Genomic DNA, 22299 nt, shown 5'->3' with positions numbered 1-22299 from the left:
AGCAGCAGTGCTTCTGAATACCAGTTGGTGGAAACCACAAGAGGAGAGTTTGCTCTTGTTCTCATGTTCTGCTTCCTGGTCTCCCACAGGCATCCCACTGTGAGAACAGGATACTGGACTGGACAGGCCATTGACCTGATCCAACAGGCTAGTCTTTATGCATTTCTATTAAAAGCCTGGTGAGGAAAGGGTCATCAACCCCTCTTGCTTCTATCGTGTGACTTTTCAGATGTTGAGTGGTGACCCAGTTGGCGCTGTGGTCTAAACCACTGAGCCTCTTGGGCTTGCCGATCAGAAGGTCAGTGGTTCGAATCCCTGTGATGGGGTGAGCTCCCATTGCTCGGTCCCTGCTCCTGCCCACCTAGCAGTTTGAAAGCACGTCAAAGTGCAAGTAGATAAATAGGTGCCGCTCTGGCAGGAAGGTAAACGGCGTTTCCGTGCGCTGCTCTGGTTCGCCAGAAGCGGCTTAGTCAGGCTGGCCACATGACCCAGAAGCTGTACGCCGGCTCCCTCGGCCAATAAAGTGAGATGAGCGCCGCAACCCCAGAGTCGGTCACGACTGGACCTAATGGTCAGGGATCCCTTTACCTTTATGTTCCACTTAACGTCTTAGGAAATGCAGCATTACAAATTATGTCAAAGAAACGGCAGCAAAGTTACTTGTGGGGGAGTTTTACATGCCTTTGATGCAGGGTGCCAGGGAAGGTGCCGTGGCTCACTGGAAAAGCATCTGCTCTGCATGCAGGATCAATCCCCAAAATCTCCAGGTAGGGGTGAGAATGTCTCCTCTCTGAAACAGTGGCGTAGCGTGGGCTGTCAGCACCCGGGGCAAGGCAAGTAATTTGCGCCCCCTAACTGGTGGATTTGCGCCCCCTTACCCGTGGATTTGCGCACCCTAACCCTAACCCCCAGATGTTGCGCCCGGTGCGGCCGGCCCCCCCTGCACCCCCACGCTACGCCACTGCTCTGAAATGCTGGATTGCCACTGCCAGTCGCAGTAAACAATACTGAACTAGATGGGTCTTAACAACTTGGTACAAGGTACCAAGCCTAGGTTCATATGAAGAATTCAAGAACACCTGCAGATATTACCTGGTCCAATATCTCTCAGTATTCTCAATGAGAAGACAGAGTTGTGAATGCCTGGGCCTTTAGGGGCTGCTCCTTTTTACTTTTAGCATGACAGCGGGAGGTTAGCCGGTGAAACCTCTCCTGTTACTAGCGCTGTGGCAGAAGAAATTAGTAAGCTTCTCCCTGGAGGAGACCTCAGTTGCTAAAGAGATGGGAAGAACCTTATTTAGACTAGCAGCTAGCAACCCCTTACAGATGGAGAACACAGAAGATGGGTTGATTTTTAAATCAGACATTTCAATCACAACTTACGTCATTGCATTCAATGCAACACTCTTTGGGGTTTTTCTTCATTCGCCCTTTAGGCACTTGGCATAACCATATTACCCAAATAATTCCATGGCTTATTTTTAAATATGTTAACTAATAATAATTGAAGTTGCCATTATCTGTGCGTTTTAGCATGGTAAAAGTAAGCAAATACTGTCGCATGTTATCTGTCTAGTTACCGATGTTCTCCTCTGTAAGCTGCTTTAGGGCAGGGAGAAAGCAGGAAGTTTAACCTATCAAGAGTCCTTTGGCACATTAAAAGGCAAGCAAATTTACTGTGGCATTAGCGTTCATGGTTGCAGCCTATTTTAAGGCACCACAGGAATCTCATTTTCACCCCAACGTAGTGACATGGCTGCTCTCCAGAAATTTAGCAGAATGTCACTTTGCCAGAAATTTAGCAGGATGACACAAGCAGATGATTGTGTCACAGAGCCAGAGTTGCATCCTATGCCAGGGGAGTGAGTGAGGCAAAGCTAGCCAGATCTCCTCCTGATTTCCTCCCATCCCCCTTAACCCTTTGCGGCTGGGGTTTTGCAGTGGCGTAGCGTGGGTTGTCAGCACCCGGGGCAAGGCAAGTAATTTGCGCCCCCTAACCCGTGGATTTGCGCCCCCTAACCCTAACCCCCAGATGTTGCGCCCAGTGCGGCTGGCCCCCCCTGCACCCCCCACGCTACGCCACTGGGGTTTTGCCAGTACAGGGGTACCTCGGGTTACATACGCTTCAGGTTACAGACTTTGCTAACCCAAAAATAGTACCTCGGGTTAAAAACTTTGCTTCAGGATGAGAATAGAAATCACATGGTGGTGGTGCAGCGGCAGCAGGAGGCCCCATTAGCTAAAGTGGTACCTCAGGTTAAGAACAGTTTCAGGTTAAGAATGGACCTCTGGAACGAATTAAGTTCTTAACCTGAGGTAACACTGTACAATCGTATACCATCACTAGGCAGGATATGGTGCAAGATGCTTTATGCACAATGGCTTTTTCAAGGCAATTGCAATATTTACTGGGGTTGGGATAGTGGATGTTGTCCACTATTAAGGCAGTAAAGGTAAAAGACCCCTGGACGGTTGAGTCCAGTCAAAGGCAACTATGGGGTGCGGCGCTCATCTCGCTTTCAGGCCAAGGGAGTCAGTGTTTGTTTGCAGACAGCTTTCCGGGTCATGTGGCCAGCATGACTAAACCGCTTCTGGTGCAACGGAACACCATGACGGAAACCAGGGCACATGGAAACGCCGCTTACCTTCCCGGCACAGTAGTACTATTTATCTACTTGCACTGGCGTGCTTTTGAACTGCTATCTTGGCAGGAGCGGGGACAGATCTTCTGATCGGCAAGTCCTAGGCTCTGTAGTTTAACCCACCGCGCCACCCATGGAACATAGTCCTTGCTAAATATTTGACAATATAGAAAAATAGGCATAAGGGAACAAAGACAAAAGGGATAAGAGCCATTGGAATTTGGTGGATTGATTGATTAACTTGTCAGTCATTTTATCTAGTCCAGGGCAACCCAAAGCAACTGACAACCAAACAGACAATGTACCACCACATAGATACATTAAAACCAAGAGGAAAGAGAAACACATTTTAAAATACATAAAAATACATTTATGTGTTGTTTATGCTCACCCAAAGTTATAATGTACTATGCATATTTTTGTAGTGGGAGGGAAAGGTGGGATAATTGGTGGGTTTTTTGGGGGGAATCTATAAAGCTGTCTTATGCCAGCATCTGTTGTTTGCCTACTCTAGCAAAGGAGATGCGCATGATGGGGTCCGGGGAGCGGCGTCCCATTTTGTTACCTGACGTGAAACAGGAAAGTGCTGCCCCACTTTCCCTGACCAAAGTCTACCCTCTCAGGGTTGTGTGGTGTTGCCCGCAAAAGGGCGATGGCAGCAGAAGGTTCTAGCGAGATCTTGTGGCAGAATTGGCGAGGGCCTTGCCTTAACCCTGGTGGGGTCCTTATAGGCATCTGATTTGCCACTGTGAGAACACAATGCTGGACTAGATGGCCCGTTGGCCTGATCCTGCAGGCTCTTCTCAGGGTTTTAGTGGCCTACCAGTTTATGAGGCCTATGAAACCAGAAAACTATATGCAAAGGAGCTTTTAAACTATTGGGATGAGCAGGATTGTCTATGCATTGAACTTCCATTCCTGGTAGATAGCAAGGGGGGGAAAGCTAAGCAATCTGGTCAACAATAGCTGCTCCAATATGCTTTAAGAGTTCCCTGAGCACTAATGTAATCTGTGATGAAACTGGAGAACAGAAGAAGGAAGTGTAAATCTAGTAAGCACCATGCAGAATAATGACCTCATTTATCAAACGTATTAAGCCCCTGAGTGGGTGCGATAAAGGGATTCTATTTTACTGTCCTCTGCAGTGTGGATTTGCAAATGACTGGATCCTCCTGGAATGCCAACCTACCCCGCTAGTTGCTGTCAAAGAGATCTATTGGTACCCTCTGTCGGCCATGAATAAAAATATTAATCTGCATATCTGTTTTGATAGCCAATATATATGGTCCACAGTTGGGCAATGCTTGTTATTTGGACTAACCAAAAGGAAGTAAAGCAGTGAGAGCTCTTTACCAGTCTGGATATTAAGCAAATACAGGGTAGAGTCTGGGCTTGATGTTGAAGCCACCAAGTCTGCGTTTAGTCACTGTCTAATGTTGGAGTGTAGGAGGATGTTGCAGTCCTAATTAGATTAGGTTGCATGAGGTTTCAGAACAATGGGTAATCTCTCCCTCATCCCTCATATAAAATCTAGCAGTTGTCTGGCTTCATCTCACACACTGCTTCAGCTTTTCATGGGTAGAGATACCTGGTTTTAAAAATGCATTGTTTTAAAGTAATGCTAAGGCAAAAAAAAAAGAGGAGTCGCAATTGTTCATCCTTTCTGCAAAGCAAAGGACAAGAAGCTGGTGTTGAAACATCAGAGAAGTGAGGTCGTCAGGTTATACAACTAGCAGTCCCTGGATTCATGGGGCAGTTCAGGGGTTGGCAAACTGGCAAAGCGAACAGTGATGAATCTTGCCTCCAATGACAATGAACAAGTTGGGATCAGAAAAAGTATTTCTATGACACTGCTATAAGATTTATAACACAAATATAATGGTAAAGAACCAAACAATTTAAATATAAAAAACCCAACACATTTCAACCAAAAGGACTTCTTCAGTGTTCACTGAAGTTAGGGCTGCCATATGTCCGGAAAATCCCAGACGTAGCCAGGATTTGGCCTTCAGAAACAGTGTCCCAGGCGGAAATCACTTAATGTCCAGGAAAATCTGGATATATGGCAACCCATGTCAGAAGTTTAGATTTTGATGGATTTCCTTAAAAATAAGGGCAGCGTTGTAGATTTTAAAAATATTTCAGCTGGCATTTTCCCAGATCAGGAGATAAGCTCTATTTTAATTGCATGAAAGACTTGCAAATTCTGGGTGCGATGGTGATGTGGCCCCATATTCCTAGGTTTGATGAACTTTTTTACATGTCAAAAAGCATTGTTGGGTGGGTGTGCTACGTGCTCTGTGTTTTGCAGGCATTCCTGGACTAATTTAGCTCCTTTTCTCTCCCGTCAACGTTCTCTTGCTATGTCTCATTTTTGCAACAAGAATGGAGCTCCTTTGTTCAGCATATGATTGGCAGGACTGCGTCTTCCTCCATTCAGGTTCAAGCTGCGTCCCCAGTAGTTTGCCTTAATTGCCGCTTAGCGTGAATCACAGAGACTTATCCGTGTCTGCTTCCTGTGCAATATATTCCTCTTTTAAATCCCAGCTGTTGGAAAAGGAAACTATTTCAAATGTGCTTCTTAACAAACGTGAACTGGCGTGCATCCCAGGTCTTCTCCATCTTTGCCTGTAGGAGAAGGAGAGAGTATAAGATCTTCCTTTCCTGTCCACCTGCCTCCCTGCCTGCCTGGCCCAACTGCTGCATTGGTCTCTTCCCTTCTCACTAGCGCCGGATCCAGCCTTTTCTGAGGTTGGTTGTGTTTGCCAGTGCTCCCCCACCCCCCAAGTGTGCTTACACAGCAGTGTCACTCTTGGGCAGCCTCAATCAGTACCTCAAACCAGTCTCTCTCTGGGCATTGTGGGAATGTTTTTAAGTGATGGCTGGTGGCAGTGGGCCTTGCTGGGAAATGTGAGCCCAGGCAGCTGCCTAAAGATATTGAGTCCCTTCCCTCCATCAGTGGCCTGTCACTCAGCAAGAGAGGAAAACAAAGTGAGGGCCCTTCCACTGGCTTTATTTGGCCCACCTGTTTTAATGTTTCTATTGTGCCCACCTTGGGTACCACCCCACGTTCTTTTCCCACCACTGGACAGGTGAGTTTTAATGCTGTGAAACAGGGGAATTCAGTGCAGCAAGTGCCCTAGCAGAAACTCACTGCAGAACAAATTGCAACCTCTGCTACCAGCAACCTGCTCTTGCATTCTCTTGCACAACCATGCCAGCAGAACAAGTACTGTATATCACAAAGCAACTTTAACGTAGCACTACGTTGGATGCAACCCTTTGACCCGTTTTTCCTTTTGAAAAGAGAAAATGCTGTTGGAATGTAGCACCTAAGAGCTTAAATGTCACCTCTACCATGAACTTACTTTGCGGCCTTTGCGGCTCACAGCCTCAATCCCCGACCCCTACCTGCAACATGAGGAATAATAACAACTTAATGTATGGGGTTGTGTGTAGGGGCTGCAACTAGGTAGTGTCAGAGCCACCAGACTCTTGAGTTTTTGTTTTTTTAAAAATAAGTCTGTCTCCTTTGTAGACTGAAGTTATGAAGTGCCCTAGCCCTGACTACTGTTATGGCTGTCATGGCACCATCTTAATTAAGGCACCGGTATTAAGTCCAGTTCTTGCTCTTCTGGTCTGAACTTGCTGTTAAAGCAACCTTTTGACTGTTTGGAAGATTTTGACTTGTAGGTTCAATGAACTCAGGATTGGAAGATCAATCCCCTGCGGTTGAATTCTGTTTTCAAATCTAGTAATGGATCTGAATATCTTTTATCTGTTCTTTTTTAAAAAAATGATTGATTCAAGACAATAAACGAAAGGAGAAACATAAATATATGCAAGTCAAATCAGTACAGTGTAGCGGAAACCCATGTACCAATATGCTTATTGTTGTTGTTCATCTGAATATTTCTTTTGCACAGCAAGCTTTTTGGCAAGTGGCTGTTTCTCCTACAATATGTAATCCTAATATTTTTTTCTGAATTGTGTACCTATTTTTGTTTTGTGTTTCTATCCCTCCCCTTCTCTCTCTAGGTTATTATAAATAGCACAATCACACCTAATATGACCTTCACAAAAACATCACAGAAGTTTGGCCAGTGGGCTGATAGCCGAGCAAACACTGTGTTCGGCCTGGGATTTTCTTCTGAACAGCAGCTAACAAAGGTAACTTGAGTTTGAATTACTTTTTCACTTGTTGTTGCTTTTGTAAAATCTCCTGCAATCTCAATGAATTAAAAGGAGGAACATATAGATCTTGTGATAGTCGTGTGTGTGCGTGTGTGTGTGTGTGTGTGTGTGTGTTTGAGAGAGAGAGAGAGAAACTGGATTTCTTCCACTTTGTCTTAATTAATAGCAACTTGGCTCTTTGCAAGCGATTAATCTCCTGTAATCAATGAGTGGGCCAGAGTTTGTGGGAGGTGTTAACGTTCAAGCTAGAAATTTTCTGAGTGTGTTTGATCATATGGTTTTCTACGCCTAGCTTTCTGTGCCTGCCTTGAAGCCAAACTAGGTGTTAGGCTAAATGCAAAGGCATTGCTCAACAGAACAGCTGTGTGTTCTGCTCCTCACTTCAACACGACATCCCATCTAAGAACAAAAGAACGGTCTGCTGGATCTAGCCTTTGGCAGTGGAGGTACAGTCTTGCTCGTACAGCCATTAATACTGCAGCTGCACTATACATTTAAAGCAGTATCGTACCACTTTAACAGCCATGGCTTGCTCCAAAGTATCCTGGAAAGTGTCGTTTCTTTAGGGATGCTGAGAGTTGTTCCCCTTACAGACCTACAATTCCCAGAATGGATTTACAATCTTCCCTGAGAACTCTGGAAACTGTAGCTCTGGGAGGCAGAAAAGGGTTATCCCAAATAAACGCCTTTAACAAACTACACTTCCCAGGAGTTTTTTTATGATGCTGTTTATGATGCTGCTTTAAATGTATGGTCAGATGGGGCTGTGTTCTTGATACAATAGTAGTGCAGTAGTTGTGGATTAAGGGGTCTCGTAACAACTCACCGCATACTTTACAAACTATTCTTCCAGGATACTTTGGAGAAAGTCGTGATGGTCAAAAGTTTTCAGATACTGCTTTAAATGTATAACGCAGATGGAGCCTAGGTGCCGGTAGATCCAGGCGAATTGGATGTCGTAGGAATGATTTATTACTTTGGGAGTCTTCCTATTAGAGACCCTTTTAAACCAGCAGTAGTAGCTTGGTGATGAATAGCCCAATGGTGTACACAATGTGCACTCTATTTGTTGAGCTGGTGCTCTTGTCAAAGAATCAGAATAATTTTCCCAGGCTAGAAATGAGTCACTTATCAGGACAGATAGTTGACATTTTAAAAAAAGAACTACTCACCATTAGTGTCTCCGGATCGTATTAGTTCACTAAACATGATGCCCTTGAACATTCCACAACTTCCTCATTCATCTTGTCCCCCATAGCCTTGAAGGCTATAGGGCATCAGATGTTCGATTAGAGGCCATGTTAACAGAAGTCACAGCTGCTGCCTCAAACAGCTAAAAGTGGTGGCTGTGTTTGTCAGCCAGATGAAAACATGGTGCAGACTCCTCATACTTCTGGACTCTTTCGGGAGGAAGAGCCACAGTCCTTTTTTGGGACAAATATGCATTGGGACAGACTTCCTTTGTTGCTGTCTATGGCAGCCATTTTCGGCGACTGAGTATTCCATAGCAGTGTCCACGTTCTGCTCACCTTTAGGCTGGACCATCTACAACAAGAGAATACTGTATTTTTCGCTCTATAGGACGCAGTTTTTCCCCTCCAAAAATTGAGGGGAAATGTGTGTGCGTTCTATGGAGCGAATGCAGGCTCCTTGGCTTCAGCGATAGGAACGCTAAGCCTCCGAAACGCAGAGGGAACGCTCCCTCCACGCTCCGGAGGCTTCGCGGTGCTTTCGTTGAAGCCTGGAGAGCGGGAGGCATTGGTGTGCATCAACCCCTCTCACTCTCCAGGCTTCAGGGATAGCTGCCTGAAGCCTTCCGAGCGCAGCGCAAGTTCCCGCTGCGTTCTGGAGGCTTCAGGTTCCTTTCGCTGAAGCCAGGAGAGTCTTGCTCTCCCGGCTTCAGCAAAAGGAACCCAAAGCCTGAGGAGCGCAGCGGGAACTTGCGCTGTGCTCGGAAGGCTTCAGGGATAGCCGCGCGCAGCCCCTCCGGCAGGGAGAGGCTGCACGCGGCTATGGCTAAAGAGGAAGCCAAAACAGCGCGCGGGATGGATCCTCTGCCTGGTTTCCTCGCAGTGAAGGAACCACCAGAAGGCCCTCGGAGCTGGACCTCAGTGTCTGGGCTGAATGATGGGGGTGGAGACACTCCTTCAGGTATATATGGCCAAAGCTGTTTAGGACTTTAAAAGTCATCACTGGAGGCAATTCTTCGTGTACCACCTCCACGAGAGGTGCAGAGGTCGGCAACGCGAGAATGGGCCTTTTTCTGCTGTGGCCCCCCGCTTGTGGAATGCTCTCTCCGGCAAGGCTCCCCTGCCGCCTTTGTTACATATCTTTAGGCGCTAGGCAAAAACAGGCTAATTAAACCATCTATGGACTTTTAATCTCTCTGTGTGGGGTTGCTATTGTTTTTATTTGCTATTATGGTATGTATTTTTGTTTTGTTTTTTTAATATTGTAACCCGCCCTGTGATATTTGGATGAACAGTGGTACGGAAAATAAATAAATACAGTTTCGTTGTTGCGTTATTTAGCTACTTCTGACAGATCCTCAGCATAGTCTGCTACAGTTGTGGACATCTTCCTAAGAATCAATGCAGTGTCCTTCAGTTTGCCACCTGTCAAAGAGAACCTTGGGGAAAATAACCATTGTTCACAGGAACTCTGCTGCGGGTGCATGGAGCATGCTTCAAATCTGGTTTGGTCTGAAATGTAGCATTCTTTCCATCTATATTTTCAATAAGTGGTTGCTCCAGTTCTTGTGATCTGCAACAATTTTGTAATTGTCTTGAGAGTAGAGCTGTATTTTCCCCCCAAAGCGTTTGCTCTAAATATTAGGCACTTAACCACCCACCCACCCACCTGTGTTCAGCAGTTTTCTTCCTTTGATATTAACAATGTAGATAAAGCAACCTTTGGGTCCCCTCACCGCACCCCTGCTTCTATAACTGAAACTAAATCAGGCTGGGAACTAGTTCTTCCAAATGGATCCTTTGTACTTTCCCAAGTATGTCTGCACCATTATGGATTGTTGCTTTTCGTTTGGGGTTCCTGGGGTGCCCTGCAGCAGAATCCTATACATGTCTATTCAAAATTGGGTCCCACTGAGTTCAGTGGGGCTTACTCCAAGGAAACTCTTTCTCCTCAAGTACCCTGAACAGTTCTGCAAGCAGGTCAATGATGAACATCCATGTGAAGAAATCCAAAACACAAAATTGGAACCTCAAGTAAAGACTATGGGTTGGATCTACTCCTGGGTAGTTCCACTTGGATCCCTAATGGGACCCAAGTTATGATGATTAAGTACACTGAGTTCAATGGGACTTAATTTCAACTGGCTTAGTCTGGAGGGTCTAGCCTAATACTGCTTTCTCTGCAAGTGTGTCACAGAACCTAAAGAAGCCCAAATTGAAGGCCAAGCCACTCAAGGACCTAGTTCACACGTCACAACAAACCATATTTAATGGTTTACCATGCATGCACTTGTCTCACTGCTTTGCACTAATGTGTGGAAGAAAGAAACCCTGGTCCCCAGCTTAGTGTTACGCCCAAACCAGGGATCATGGTTTATTTCATTCAAACAAACTAGAGCAAACCTTGGCTGCAGACCATGGTTTGTTTTGTTGCTGGACAGACTGGGATCCCCAGTTTGAACATAATGCTAAGCCAGGCATAATGCGTTCATTCCTCCTGGCAGGAATGGGGAAGAGCAAAGGTGAGAAGATCAGAGCATTGACCATAAACCATTAATTGTGGCTTATGAATGGGGCCAATGTTGTTGGTTTTTTCTACTGTATTTTAGGGCCATGTAAATTGGCAAAGTGAGAGACTAAACAGTCAGCTGTGAACCTCCCAGTCTTTTCCCAGGTTCCAAAGAATAGTCCTTTGCTCAGTTCGTTCTCTGTTCCCCTTGGACTAAGCTTACCATATGGGTACCTTGCAGCTCACACTCTTTCAATCCTCTGCATTTTCCTTTCTGAAATTCCCTGAAAGATTCCCCATGCCACCTCCATAAGAAAATAAGCACAAAGCAGAATTCTAGAGCAAATGCATGCACAGACATAATGCACCTTCTCTGCTTCTATTAAATTATTTTGACTTGCATTGGAGAAGTGGTCTTTGTTCTGTAATTAAATATCTATAAGGAAAGGCTGACTTGAACCCAGGTCCGAACCCAACATTCTGCTATGCCACGCTGGTTCTTAGGCCACACTGTAGATTTTCAGCACTATTCTAGCACTTTATCAATCATGGGTTCCTATGAAGAATCCTGGGAACTGTAGTTTAGGTGTGCTGAGAGTTGTTAGTAGAACCCTATTCCCCTAGTGGAGCTACAGTTCCCAGAATTCTCTGGGAAGAGGTGCTCTTGTTAAACCACTCTGAAAATTGCAGTTAGGGTTTCCTAACAACTCTCAGCACCCTTAAACTACAGTTCCCAGGATTCTTTGCAGGAAGCCACAGCTGTTTAAGTTGTTATGCTGCTTTAAATGTATATAGTGCAGATATGGCTGTACTCCCAGCACTGCTGATGGGAAAACGTCCATCGCCACCACTCCCAGCTTTGGAGCTGTAGGGCAGGCTGTGTGGTACAGTGGTGCCTCGCAAGACGAAAAGAATCCGTTCTGTGATTCTCTTCGTCTAACGGTTTTTTCGTCTTGCGAAGCAAGCCCATTGACGGATTAGCGGATTAGCGCTATTAGCGGCTTTTAGCGGCTTTTAGCAGCTTATCTGCTGATCGGATCAGCTGATAAGCGGCTTAGCGGCTTAGAAAAAGGGGGGAAGGAAAAAACCCATCAGGAACTCACAAGACATTGTCGTCTTGCGAAGCAAGCCCATAGGAAATTCGTTTTGCGAAGCACCTCCAAAACGGAAAACTCTTTCGTCTAGCGAGTTTTCCATCTTGCGAGGCATTCGTCTTGCGGGGCACCACTGTACGTGCAGTTCAACCCTCCCAGTACTTCCTCTCCACTCCCTGCCCCTTAGCACCTGCCATCCGAAGCAGTTGCTTCATTTGGCCTAATGATAGGGTTGGCCGTGTCAGCGCTCCTGCAAGAGTCTGAAGCTGCCCTGGAAACATATATGGCCAAAGGGGAGGGAGTCATAGCTCAGGGACAGAGCACATGCTTTTCATGCCGAAAATGCTTTGTATGTTCAGTCTCTTGTATCTCAAGCTGGTCTCCTGGCTTGAGATCCTGGAAGCGATTTTCAGTGTCAGGGCATGCGCAGAAGCGATTTCTGGTATCTGAGTGCACAGATGCGATTTCCACTGCCGCTCAGCGAGTCAGCGAGTGGTTTAGCATAGCGCAGAGGGGACTCACCGAGCGGGCGGCTCATGGGCCACTAAAACGGTCTTCATGGGCCGGATCCAGCCCATGAGCCACAGGCTGCCAACCCCTGTCCTAGAGTAACTGTGAAATAACTTCAAAAAGTAGGTAGTGTAATAACTGTAGTGATAGTGTAACAGCATCAGAAATTTGTGATAAACTTTTAAGGATGATGTGCTCTGCTCTTATGATAATTGTTTATATTGCTCCGCACCATACATTTAAATAGCATTCAGAGTGCATGGTTTTCCTCAAATAATCATGGGAACTGTAGCTTGTAACCGTGCTGGGAATTGTAGCTCTGTGAGGGGTATACTACAGTTCCTAGGATTCTTTGGGGGAAGTCGTGACCGTTAAGGTGGTTAAAAGGTGTTTTAAATACATGGTGTGGATGTGACTTAAAAAGATGCCCCACGATGCACAAATAACAAACTTTTGTCAATGTGGATTGCTGTGAATTAATTAAAGCAGCAATTTCCAGATTTATTTATTTTTAAACAGAGAGAAGCCCACCACTGTTGATCCCTCCAGCTACGTCAGAAATTATTCTTCTGATTGAGCCTTAGTTTACCATTTGGGAAGAAGTAAATTACAGTAGTAATGACATGCTGGTCCACAGGAATGAGAAGGAGGATGCGGCAATAACTGTTAATTGGACTTCAGTGTCATTTATGAATGTGCCTGCATGGGATTGCAATGAAGTTCAAAGGTTTTGCAAACAGTTTTTGATATAGGCTCATCTTCTTAAAGCCGTAGCTTTCCCTGCTGGCTTGCATCATTAAATCCCACACAAAGCAAGAATCATAAAAATTTCATGCAGGCTAAATGTCAAAATCTGTGGAAGACTTATGCAAGATGGAAACATGTGATTCTGTCTGGTCTTGCATTTTTTAAAGGGGGTGGATTCCTTATCCAGATCAGGATTCTGAGACCCTAAACATTGCAGGGATAATATTATCTTCTTTTATTTAATGAGAATTGTGCAACCTTAAGGTAAGTTGTACAATAGGACATGCATTAGTTAGGCTTGTTGGATTACTATGGGACGACAATAATGAAATAATGGATCTGTATTCTTGTTGCTCCCTAAACCCAGCAATAAATTTTCAACATTTAACAGCCTCACATCCATTATTTTTATGATGTCTGAGGCCAGAGGTTACTGTAAGGCTGACAGCCAAATTACATTCATGGTTAGTTGCAAGAATTTATTAAGGCTCTTTCCTCACATACACACATACCCCAAATGTGCTCTCAAATGATTATTTGTCATTACCTGTCACTCCTGCCTCCGCCTCAAACCATCACAGACATTTCTCTTTCATTAAATTGACGTTTCAAGAGCAGAATTGGGAGTGGACACCACACCCAAGGGTGGGAGCAGGAAATTCCCCTTCTATTCCCCATCTTATTTGAACCTTTAATTTTCCCCTTGTAGGATTGAATGGGCGGTGGTCTTTAGATCAGGGAGAGTATGAAGCACAGCTTCCCACAGCACTGTTGCATCAATCAAATGTGGACACCCCCCCCCCCAACATGTTAAGAGAAAGGGAGGGAAGGACAGTTCTAAATTAGGTTGCATTGCATATATGGAGAGTTTTAGAATCTGTTTTAATACAGTATTTTTGAATTGACTGCGTTTTAACGATGCAGTACATTGCTTTGAGCTCCCAGCTAGACACAAGGATGGTATAGGAAACAAATAAATAGATATATAGATATATTATCTTGCATCCTGTGTGATTTGGCTCTAATTTTGACCTTCTATAAATCAGAATTAGCCAAGTGTGCAGCTAATCTGTGGGGAAGGGAGATCTGCCAGTGTGCAGTGTTACACAACTGGAGCTCTGGTTGAGGCTCTCAGCATCCAGATGTTAATTGTGTGCTTTCTGCAATCGTCTCCGGGCCACATTTAAATGTTATCTTAATTATGCAGCTTGCAGCTATATATCTTTTTGCGTACCCTTTGTTGTTGCTGCTGAATTTTTTTCCTTTCTCCTTTTTTATAACTTAATCATTTGTAACTGAATACCAATAAAATGCAAATTAAATATATATATTAACAGCCATAGGAGAGCCTGATTTTTACTGGCCTGAGGTTCCCCACCAGCACCTCATTGTATAGAAACAAAACTAGAACCCCTCCACCTCAATTTCTGATTCTTTTGGATGCCCCCAGAGGAATACCTTAAAGCTCACTTTTCTCTATGCCAGGGACGTCCAGCAGGTAGATAATGATCTACTGGTAGATCATGGGGGGTATGTTGTAGATTTCAGTAGATCATGGAAACCCCACCCCCACCCCAAATATATATATTTTTAAATAAAAGCTCAACAACTTTGGTAGATCACTGCCAGTTATTTTATAGTGGAGTAGATCGCAGTCTCTTGAAAATTGGACACGCCTGCTCTATGGACCTTCATAATTCATGCAGGCTAATTTAAAATCAGTTAGAGTAAGCTGTTATTTGCGGCTGTCCTAATGTAACACTTTGCTTATGTGTTTATGCTCAGTTTGCAGAGAAATTTCAAGAGGTGAAAGAAGCTGCCAGACTGGCAAGAGACCGGTCTCAAGAAAAAACAGAGACTTCTAGCAATCATTCCCAAGTAAGTGGTTTATCTGAATGTGGAATATGGGAACATGATCTCGTTGATTTGAAAATGGATTTTGTGAAAGAGAAGAGCAGTTGAAAATGCTACCCAGGGTCAGCTTCAGGTGAGCGTTAGCAAAGAAGTAAAGTATTTTAACAGTAGCAACGAAAATGATTCTTGGCAATTGCTTTTGGTGGATCTGCTTGCTTCCTTGATGCCTAATGGCGCAGGCTGATGGCAGATGCCACATACAGCGGATGAGCTGAGAAAGCTGTTCCTGGACTGTACGACTTCTGACCTTAGGTAAAGAGAGTCACATGTTTGGCACGGTATCCTTAAAAAAGGCATCTCCAGAGCTCCCTTCATTTGCACTCATAGCAGGGAGAATTCAGAGGTGAGGGATCTTTTTTTCTGTTTTCCTAGAATGTTAAGGTCTGCAAGCGAGAGCCAGTCACAAAATGGTGAAGCCAGTTTTGCCTGCACACTGGAATGCATACAAATCTACCTGTAAGTTTCCAGGCATCAGTGCTTCTAACACAACCCTCCAAAACTGGCCCACATCGCTGAATGAAGACATATGGCAGCCAATTAGTACTCTCATTTGACAAGCAAGGGACACTGATGTTAAGAGAGAAGCAATTAACACAAGACCAGCCATGATAGATTTTTTTTTTTACTTCAATTTTTACTTGAACTTGTTAAAGCATTGGTAGGCAGAGACATTTTGAAATCTACTGCAAATCACTTAGAAATCTACCAGTAGATCCAAATCTACCTTCGGCCTGCCCCTGAAATAGAAATTGTTGCATCTTAAGGAGAAGAATTTGGGCCTAGCCATTTCCCAGCCTGGCTTGAAAATCTTTGCGTACGGATAATTTTCCAATAGCATTCAAAGCTGAGGTGATACAGTCCAGGAACAATTTTTCCAAGTGATCCGATTGCGTTGACCCGCCCTCTGAAATACAATGACCATCCTTTCTTGCAGAAGGTGTTCCCTCTGGGTCGTTCGGAAGATGGTGGGGGCGCCTGCGGGGGTTCTGCGTTGTAGCACGTTGAGAAGCAGCAGGCCTTTATCGTAACAATTTTTTTGGTTTGCGGAATGCGTTGTGCAGGAATCAGGCCGCGAAACTCCGTGTTCTACTCGGGCGTCCAGCGTCAATGGAACGGACGATGAGAAGGCGTCACATGGTCCCTCAGATGCACAACTGAAAACAGAGAATGACAAACTGAAACTTGCCTTAGCCCAGAGGTGAAGCTGCTTTCATGACTACATTATTGTTGACTATTTGTTGGTCCCTGTGTTCCCAGGCCAAAAGAAGTGCCCATGCTTTTTAGTGGGAGAGTACTTCTTTTGTACTAAAAGTGGGGGCTGGGCTATTAGGGTGAATGGAGTGCTGCCCAAAGAACCTCAGTCTGCCCTCAGCCAGTCACTGCCTACAGTGGTGCCCCGTAAGACAAATGCCTCGCAAGACGGAAAACCCGCTAGACGAAAGGGTTTTCCTTCTTTGAGCTGCTTCGCAAGACGATTTTCCCTATGGGCTTGCTTTGCAAGACGAAAACGTCTTGCGAGTGTTCCGATTTTTTTTCGCCCCCCCTTTTTCTAAACCGCTAATAGCCTTTTAGCTGCTAATCCGCTAAGCCTTTAATAGCCGCTAAACCACTAATAGCGCTAATCCGCTAAGCCACTAATAGGGTTGCTTTGCAAGACGAATAAACCGCTAGACAAAGAGACTCGCGGAACAGATTAATTTCGTCTTGCGAGGCACCACTGTACTTACAAACAGTCAGGGAAGTGGCTGCACTCTGGCTCCCCCTACTGTTGGTCCTCCCTGCTTTCCACCCTGTGTGTCCCAATTAGCACCAACAGCCATTTCTTAGGGCAAATCCACACCACATTTAAAGCATGGGAACTGTAGTTTCCCCTCACAGAACTACAATTCCCAACACCCTCAACAACACAGAGTTCCCAAGTTTCTTTGTGGGACGTCATTTGCTTTAAATGTGTGGTTAGATAGCAAGCAGGAGTTGAGAGCTAACTTTATCCTATGGGGGTTGGGGGGCTCTGATTTGACTTTGAAACTCCCTGATGAGATAACTCGTCTAGTTCTCTTGTTGACATTCTTCTACCAGAAGGCAAAAAACCTCTTTATTTAAACAGGTGTTTGGCCCACCGAGCTGATTGTTTTTTCCTGCTTCGCTGTGTTTTAATCAATTTTTAATTTAATTATGTTTTTAACAGGCTGCTCTTTTAAATCTGCTACAACTTGCTTTTTTATATGGTTTATATTATGATATTGCCTATTTCTTAAGTGGATTGGTCATTTTCTGTTCTGGACACCAGTAACTGACGTGTTATAAACTTAGCTCTGCAATTCACATAATACAAGCATGTCTTACAAACATGTTTGGATAAAGTCGTGCCACATTATTACTGTGGTAGCAGCACTGTGTTAATATAGGTATCAGGGTAAGTGTCCAAGCCCTCTAAGCATAGAACTAGTAACTTCTTAAACCTATTACCACCCTCTTGTTTTTCAAATTGTCAGCTGAAAAATAAAATAAAATCCCACCACCATTCCAACTGTCAGTTATCCTACTTTTCCTTCAAGGAGCTTGAGGTGACACATGAGGTTCTCTTCTCTCTCTGTTTCATCCTCACAGTAACCCTGTGAAATGGGTTAGGCTGAGAGATTATGACTGGTCAAAGGTCAACCATAGAGCTTTTTGGCTGTGTGGAGATTTGAACCCTGGTCTCCCAGGTCCCAGTCCAATCCCCTAACCACTACATCACACTGGCTCACTCCATAATAATAATAATAATAATAATAATAATAATAATAATTTATTATTTATACCCCGCCCATCTGGCTGGGTTTCCCCAGCCACTCTGGGCGGCTTCCAATAAAATATTAAAATACAGTAGTCTGTCAAACATTAAAAGCTTCCCTAAACAGGGCTGCCTTCAGATGTCTTCTAAAAGTCTGCTAGTTGTTTTTCTCTTTGACATCTGGTGGGAGGGCGTTCAGGTATACAGGACCGAGGCCGTTTAGGGCTTTAAAGGTCAGCACCAACACTTCGAATTGTGCCCGGAAACGTACTAGGAGCCAATGTAGGTCTTTCAGGACTGGTGTTATGTGGTCTCGGCGGCCGCTTCTAGTCCATGCTCCTTTCAACTCCATGCTCTAACTTAAACATTCCCTACAGTGGTGCGCAATGTTGTTGAACTCCAGTTCCCACAATCCTGGCCACTGCCCATCCTTGCTGAGACTGATGCGAGTTGGGAGCTGGGAACATCTGGAGGTTCCCCATGTGGCAATCTCCTCCCCTGCCCTTTTAAACCCAGGCCCACCCAAACATGGTCAAACCTGTTGGAAGCCAAAATCAAATAAGTAGGAGGTCTATTGTGATCCACCAATACTAGAGCAATACAAATAGTGCTCTGTGCATGAGAGAGAGAGACAGAGAGAAGCTTTTGGGTCACTTCGTGTGCCTTGTTTTGTTTCGCTAAGAGGCTTTATACCTTTATGCTGTTTAAAGAGGATAAGAGAAGTTTCGCCACGCCACATGTATTTGTCCTGCTGGAAGGATTTAAAACAATACCGATACTGTTCTTGGACACTGTTACGCCCTCAGATGTATTTATGATATTGACGAGAGAGGTGTTTAACAGTCAGCCTTCCATGAGAGAGATTTTCTAGTATTAAGAACAAAAGACTTCCATGAGAGAGATTTTCTAGTATTAAGAACAAAAGAAGAGCGTAAAGGCCATTTACTCTAGCACCCTGCCGCCACAAAGTAGGTGTGCAAAGTGTGGCCAGTCCAGTAAATTGCCCGTGTGAAAGCAGCCAAAATGGCACGTGTTTTCTCTTTAGGAAACTCCCTGGTTCCACGACTGCCCAAAATAAATGGGTTTGAGTAATCCAGTTACGTTTGCAGTTTGGGAATATGCTTGGAAGGCTGGACATAGCAAATGGATATAAATTTACAAGGTGACAGTGGGAATTGAGAAAGTATGGATATTTCATAATGACAGAGCTTACGAGTTATATAAGGATGCAAGAAGGGAGACAAAAAAATACAGTCTTTTTGCAGAACTGGAATAGGTTTGTAGAAGATTAGCATAATAAGGCACACAATTCATGAGGTATAAAGTTTTTTATTTGACCTGCTGTAACAATAAATATGAATATGAGTAATATTCACCAAATATGAAGTTATTATACCATGAACAGAGCTGTTGTATTGTAGTAAACTTGAATGATTGTGTGTGTGTGTGTGTGTGTGTGTGAGTGAGAGAGAGAGAGAGAGAGAGAGAGAGAGAGAGAGAGAGAACTGGAATATGTGTGTGTGATTAAAAAATGCTTAATCCATCCCTGTTAATCAGGATTATGTATATTTCAAACTACTTTCCCCCTCCCAGGTCCTGAGATGTTTTATATGCCACATAATGAGTGCCTCTTATCTGGTCTATCGAAAAAACTATAGAGAAATCTCCAATGTTTGTGTGATTCCCCACCCCCTCTCTTTCTTTTAGCTCCTCCAATGTAAAGAAATGGGAAACGGAACTGCACAGTCTTAGGGAGAGCAATGCCAGACTGACTTCTGCACTCCAAGAATCTGCAGCCAGCATAGAACACTGGAAGAAGCAGTTTTCCATTTGCAAAGATGAGAACGATCAACTTAGGAGCAAGGTATTGAATGCAGCAAATTGAAACGGTGGTGCTTTACTAATTTTATTAGTCAGAAAACATGCCAGTGTTTAGATGAGGAGTGAGGAAACTTCTCCAACCCTGAGGGCTGCATTTCCTTTTGGGAAACCTTCTCTTCTGAATGATGGTTTGGGCAATTTACAGAGGCAAAGCTTCAATGGTACCCTGGACAGCTCCGGGCAGGGCTCAGGGCGAAGGTTCCAGAAGAGGAGAGCTAAGATGTTGCTCCAGCAGCAGCAGCAGCAGCTAGTCAGGGGTGTGGATTGAGGAGGGGTCATGTCCAAAGGAGGAGCCCATGGACCTGAGAGCCACCATCTCTGGATTGGAGTATTGGACAAGAACTGCAGGGTTCTTAGGGTTCCTTGGGAAGAGAGGTTTATTGTTAAACCATTCAGGGAACTACAGTGGAGCCTCTAGTTACGTACCGCTCTGGATACGTAACTTTCGGGTTACGAATGCGACAAACCCAGAAGTGCCACGCACGTGCATGGGCTGAAGCACTCAATTGCGCCGTGTGCATGTGCAGAAGTGGCGCTTCTGCCAATGGACTTTTCGGGTTGCGGACAGACCCCCGGAACGAATTTCATTCGTATCCGGAGTGTCCACTGTATAGCTCTGTGAGAAGAACAGGGGTCTTAAGCATTTGTGGTAGCAAATAAATTGGTTCTTACTCCGGGATGAATATTTTAGTATCTATACTTAATAGCTAGCCTATGGATCCTGGTCCATAACACACCTTGGAGGTAGATCCATTTACTTCACTGCATTGGCAACTTGCATTGGCAACTTGCAAAAATTAAATTTGAGAACTTAAAATGCATTTTAGGCAATATAGAAATCCTGGTGCTCCTTCATGCGTACCTAGCTGTGCTGAGTTGCCCTGGGATAGTCCAGAAATTGCTGGAGGGAGAGGTCAAGGAACAATCATTCCTGTCTACTAAAAACTGCTTTGTCCAATATTAGATGTACCGGATGTAAATGTCAGGGGAGAATAACAAAAAGGTGTAAACTTTGGAGCAGTCCAGGAATAGTAGTGTGCACTGCCACTAAATAATATGGTGCAGTATTTCACTGTTACCGTATTTTTCGCTCTATGAGACGCACCAGACCATAAGACGCACCTAGTTCTTGGAGGAGAGAAAAAAATATTCTGAATCTCAGAAGCCAGAACAGCAAGAGGGATCACTGCGCAGCGAAAGCAGCGACCCCTCTTCCTGTTCTGGCTTCTGGGATAGCTGCGCAGCCTGCATTCGCTCCATAAGACGCACACACATTTCCCCTTACTTTTCAGGAGAGAAAAAGTGAGTCTTATAGAGCAAAAAATACGGCAATAGACTCACACACTCCTGGCAGAAGTTTATTGACAGCAGGGTTTTTTGGTTTCCATCAATGCTACTTGTAGCAAGAATCCCACAACACTGAACTTGATTTGTGGGGAAAGGCAGCTTTGCTCAGTGCTGGGAGAACTATGCAGAAATGAGTTCTTTTTTCCTTCATAAGGACCTGTACCTTGAACACACTGGCTGCATTTGGATGATTGCATCTTGGCTTCATAAGCTGGCCTATACACAAGCCTTTTTGCTGTGGTTGCAGCCTTTTTGCTTCTCCCTCCAAAGTACATTCAAAGAACACTGTTTCCCTCAAAGAATTCTGGGTGTTGTAGTTTATCCCTCAGAGTTACAATTTCTAGCAACCCTTAACAAACAAGTGCTTTAAATTAGTCTCTAGCTGTTTTTGGACTACAACTCTCATCATCCCTAGCTTGGTCAGGGATGATGGGAACTGTAGTCCAAAAAACAGCTGGAGACCCAAGTTTGGTAAAAACTCTGCTCTAGGCCTTCCCCAGCCCCTTCAGCAACCTGCTGCTATCTCCTAATTTTCCTGCAACGTTTCCATTATTTAAAAACGTGAAAAGCAAATGATAAGTATTTGTAGTGGATTGGGAACTCAGACTGGCTCCTTTCAACCCTTCTTTAAGATTGACGAACTGGAAGAGCAGTGCAATGAAATAGATAAGGAGAGAGAACGAAATGCGCAGCTGAGCAGGCGCCTGCAGGAATTGGAAACGGAGCTGCAAGACAAGGAGCTGGTATGTAAAACAAAGAATGGTAATGAAGTGCTTAAAACTGCGGACATGCAGCCACAACATCTTTGGGGAATCAGTCCGCTTCCACAGTACTTGTGAAACAAAAACATAAAAAACCCTAATGCAGATTACTTTAGAAGCTGAGCAAGCCCTGGAGGCTTTGGGCACAACGACATGACTGATGCTCCGGAAAATGCCATGGGTTCCTAGCAAAACATTAGGCTTTTGTGCTCTGTCTGTTTTACCTTGGGACCTTATTCTCATTTTTGTGTGTGTGTGTTCTGTTTTAATGCAGTAACAAAAGCTGGACAAATTTTTAAGTTGGGTAGAATGGTTTTTGTTTTCTAAGTTAGCAAGCTGAGCACTCCTGGGGAAGCTGGAAGGGTTAGATAACCCACAGGGGCAGTGGCGTAGCGTGGGGGGTGCAGGGGGGGCCGGCCGCACCAGGCGCAACATCTGGGGGTTAGGGGGCGCAAATCCACGGGTTAGGGGGCGCAAATTACTTGCCTTGCCCCGGGTGCTGACAACCCACGCTACGCCACTGCACAGGGGCAGGTAGAAGTGATGGTTGGTACCCTTCTTAAGGTACGCGTATACTGCAAGCTTCCTCCAAAGAACCCTGGGGATTTGTCCTTTGAGAAATGTGTGAGGAAGGTGTTTTTCTTCTACGCAGAGGAAACCAGAGAGACACAGTGTGATACAGCGATTAGAGCAGGGGTCAGCAAACTTACTGCGCCTCGGGCCAGTGTCTCCAG

The 22299-nt window shown here is 44.7% G+C and overlaps 1 protein-coding gene across 1 annotated transcript in view; it reads left to right on the top strand.

Annotated features, from left to right (window-relative positions):
* Positions 1-22299, top strand: part of HOMER2 (homer scaffold protein 2) — a 79589-nt gene that overhangs the window by 47094 nt on the left and 10196 nt on the right. The window contains exons 3-7 of the mRNA XM_081170083.1: positions 6681-6812; positions 14672-14764; positions 15862-15998; positions 19284-19440; positions 21437-21547. Of these exons, the coding sequence (XP_081026209.1) occupies positions 6681-6812; positions 14672-14764; positions 15862-15998; positions 19284-19440; positions 21437-21547 (630 nt within the window). The remainder of the gene's footprint in view (positions 1-6680; positions 6813-14671; positions 14765-15861; positions 15999-19283; positions 19441-21436; positions 21548-22299) is intronic.

The sequence above is a fragment of the Podarcis bocagei genome (genome assembly GCF_964188305.1).
Source record: "Podarcis bocagei genome assembly, chromosome: 14".
Lineage (NCBI taxonomy): Eukaryota > Metazoa > Chordata > Lepidosauria > Squamata > Lacertidae > Podarcis > Podarcis bocagei.
Note: the sequence above shows the minus strand (reverse complement) of the source record. Positions and strands in the feature narration are given on the sequence as shown.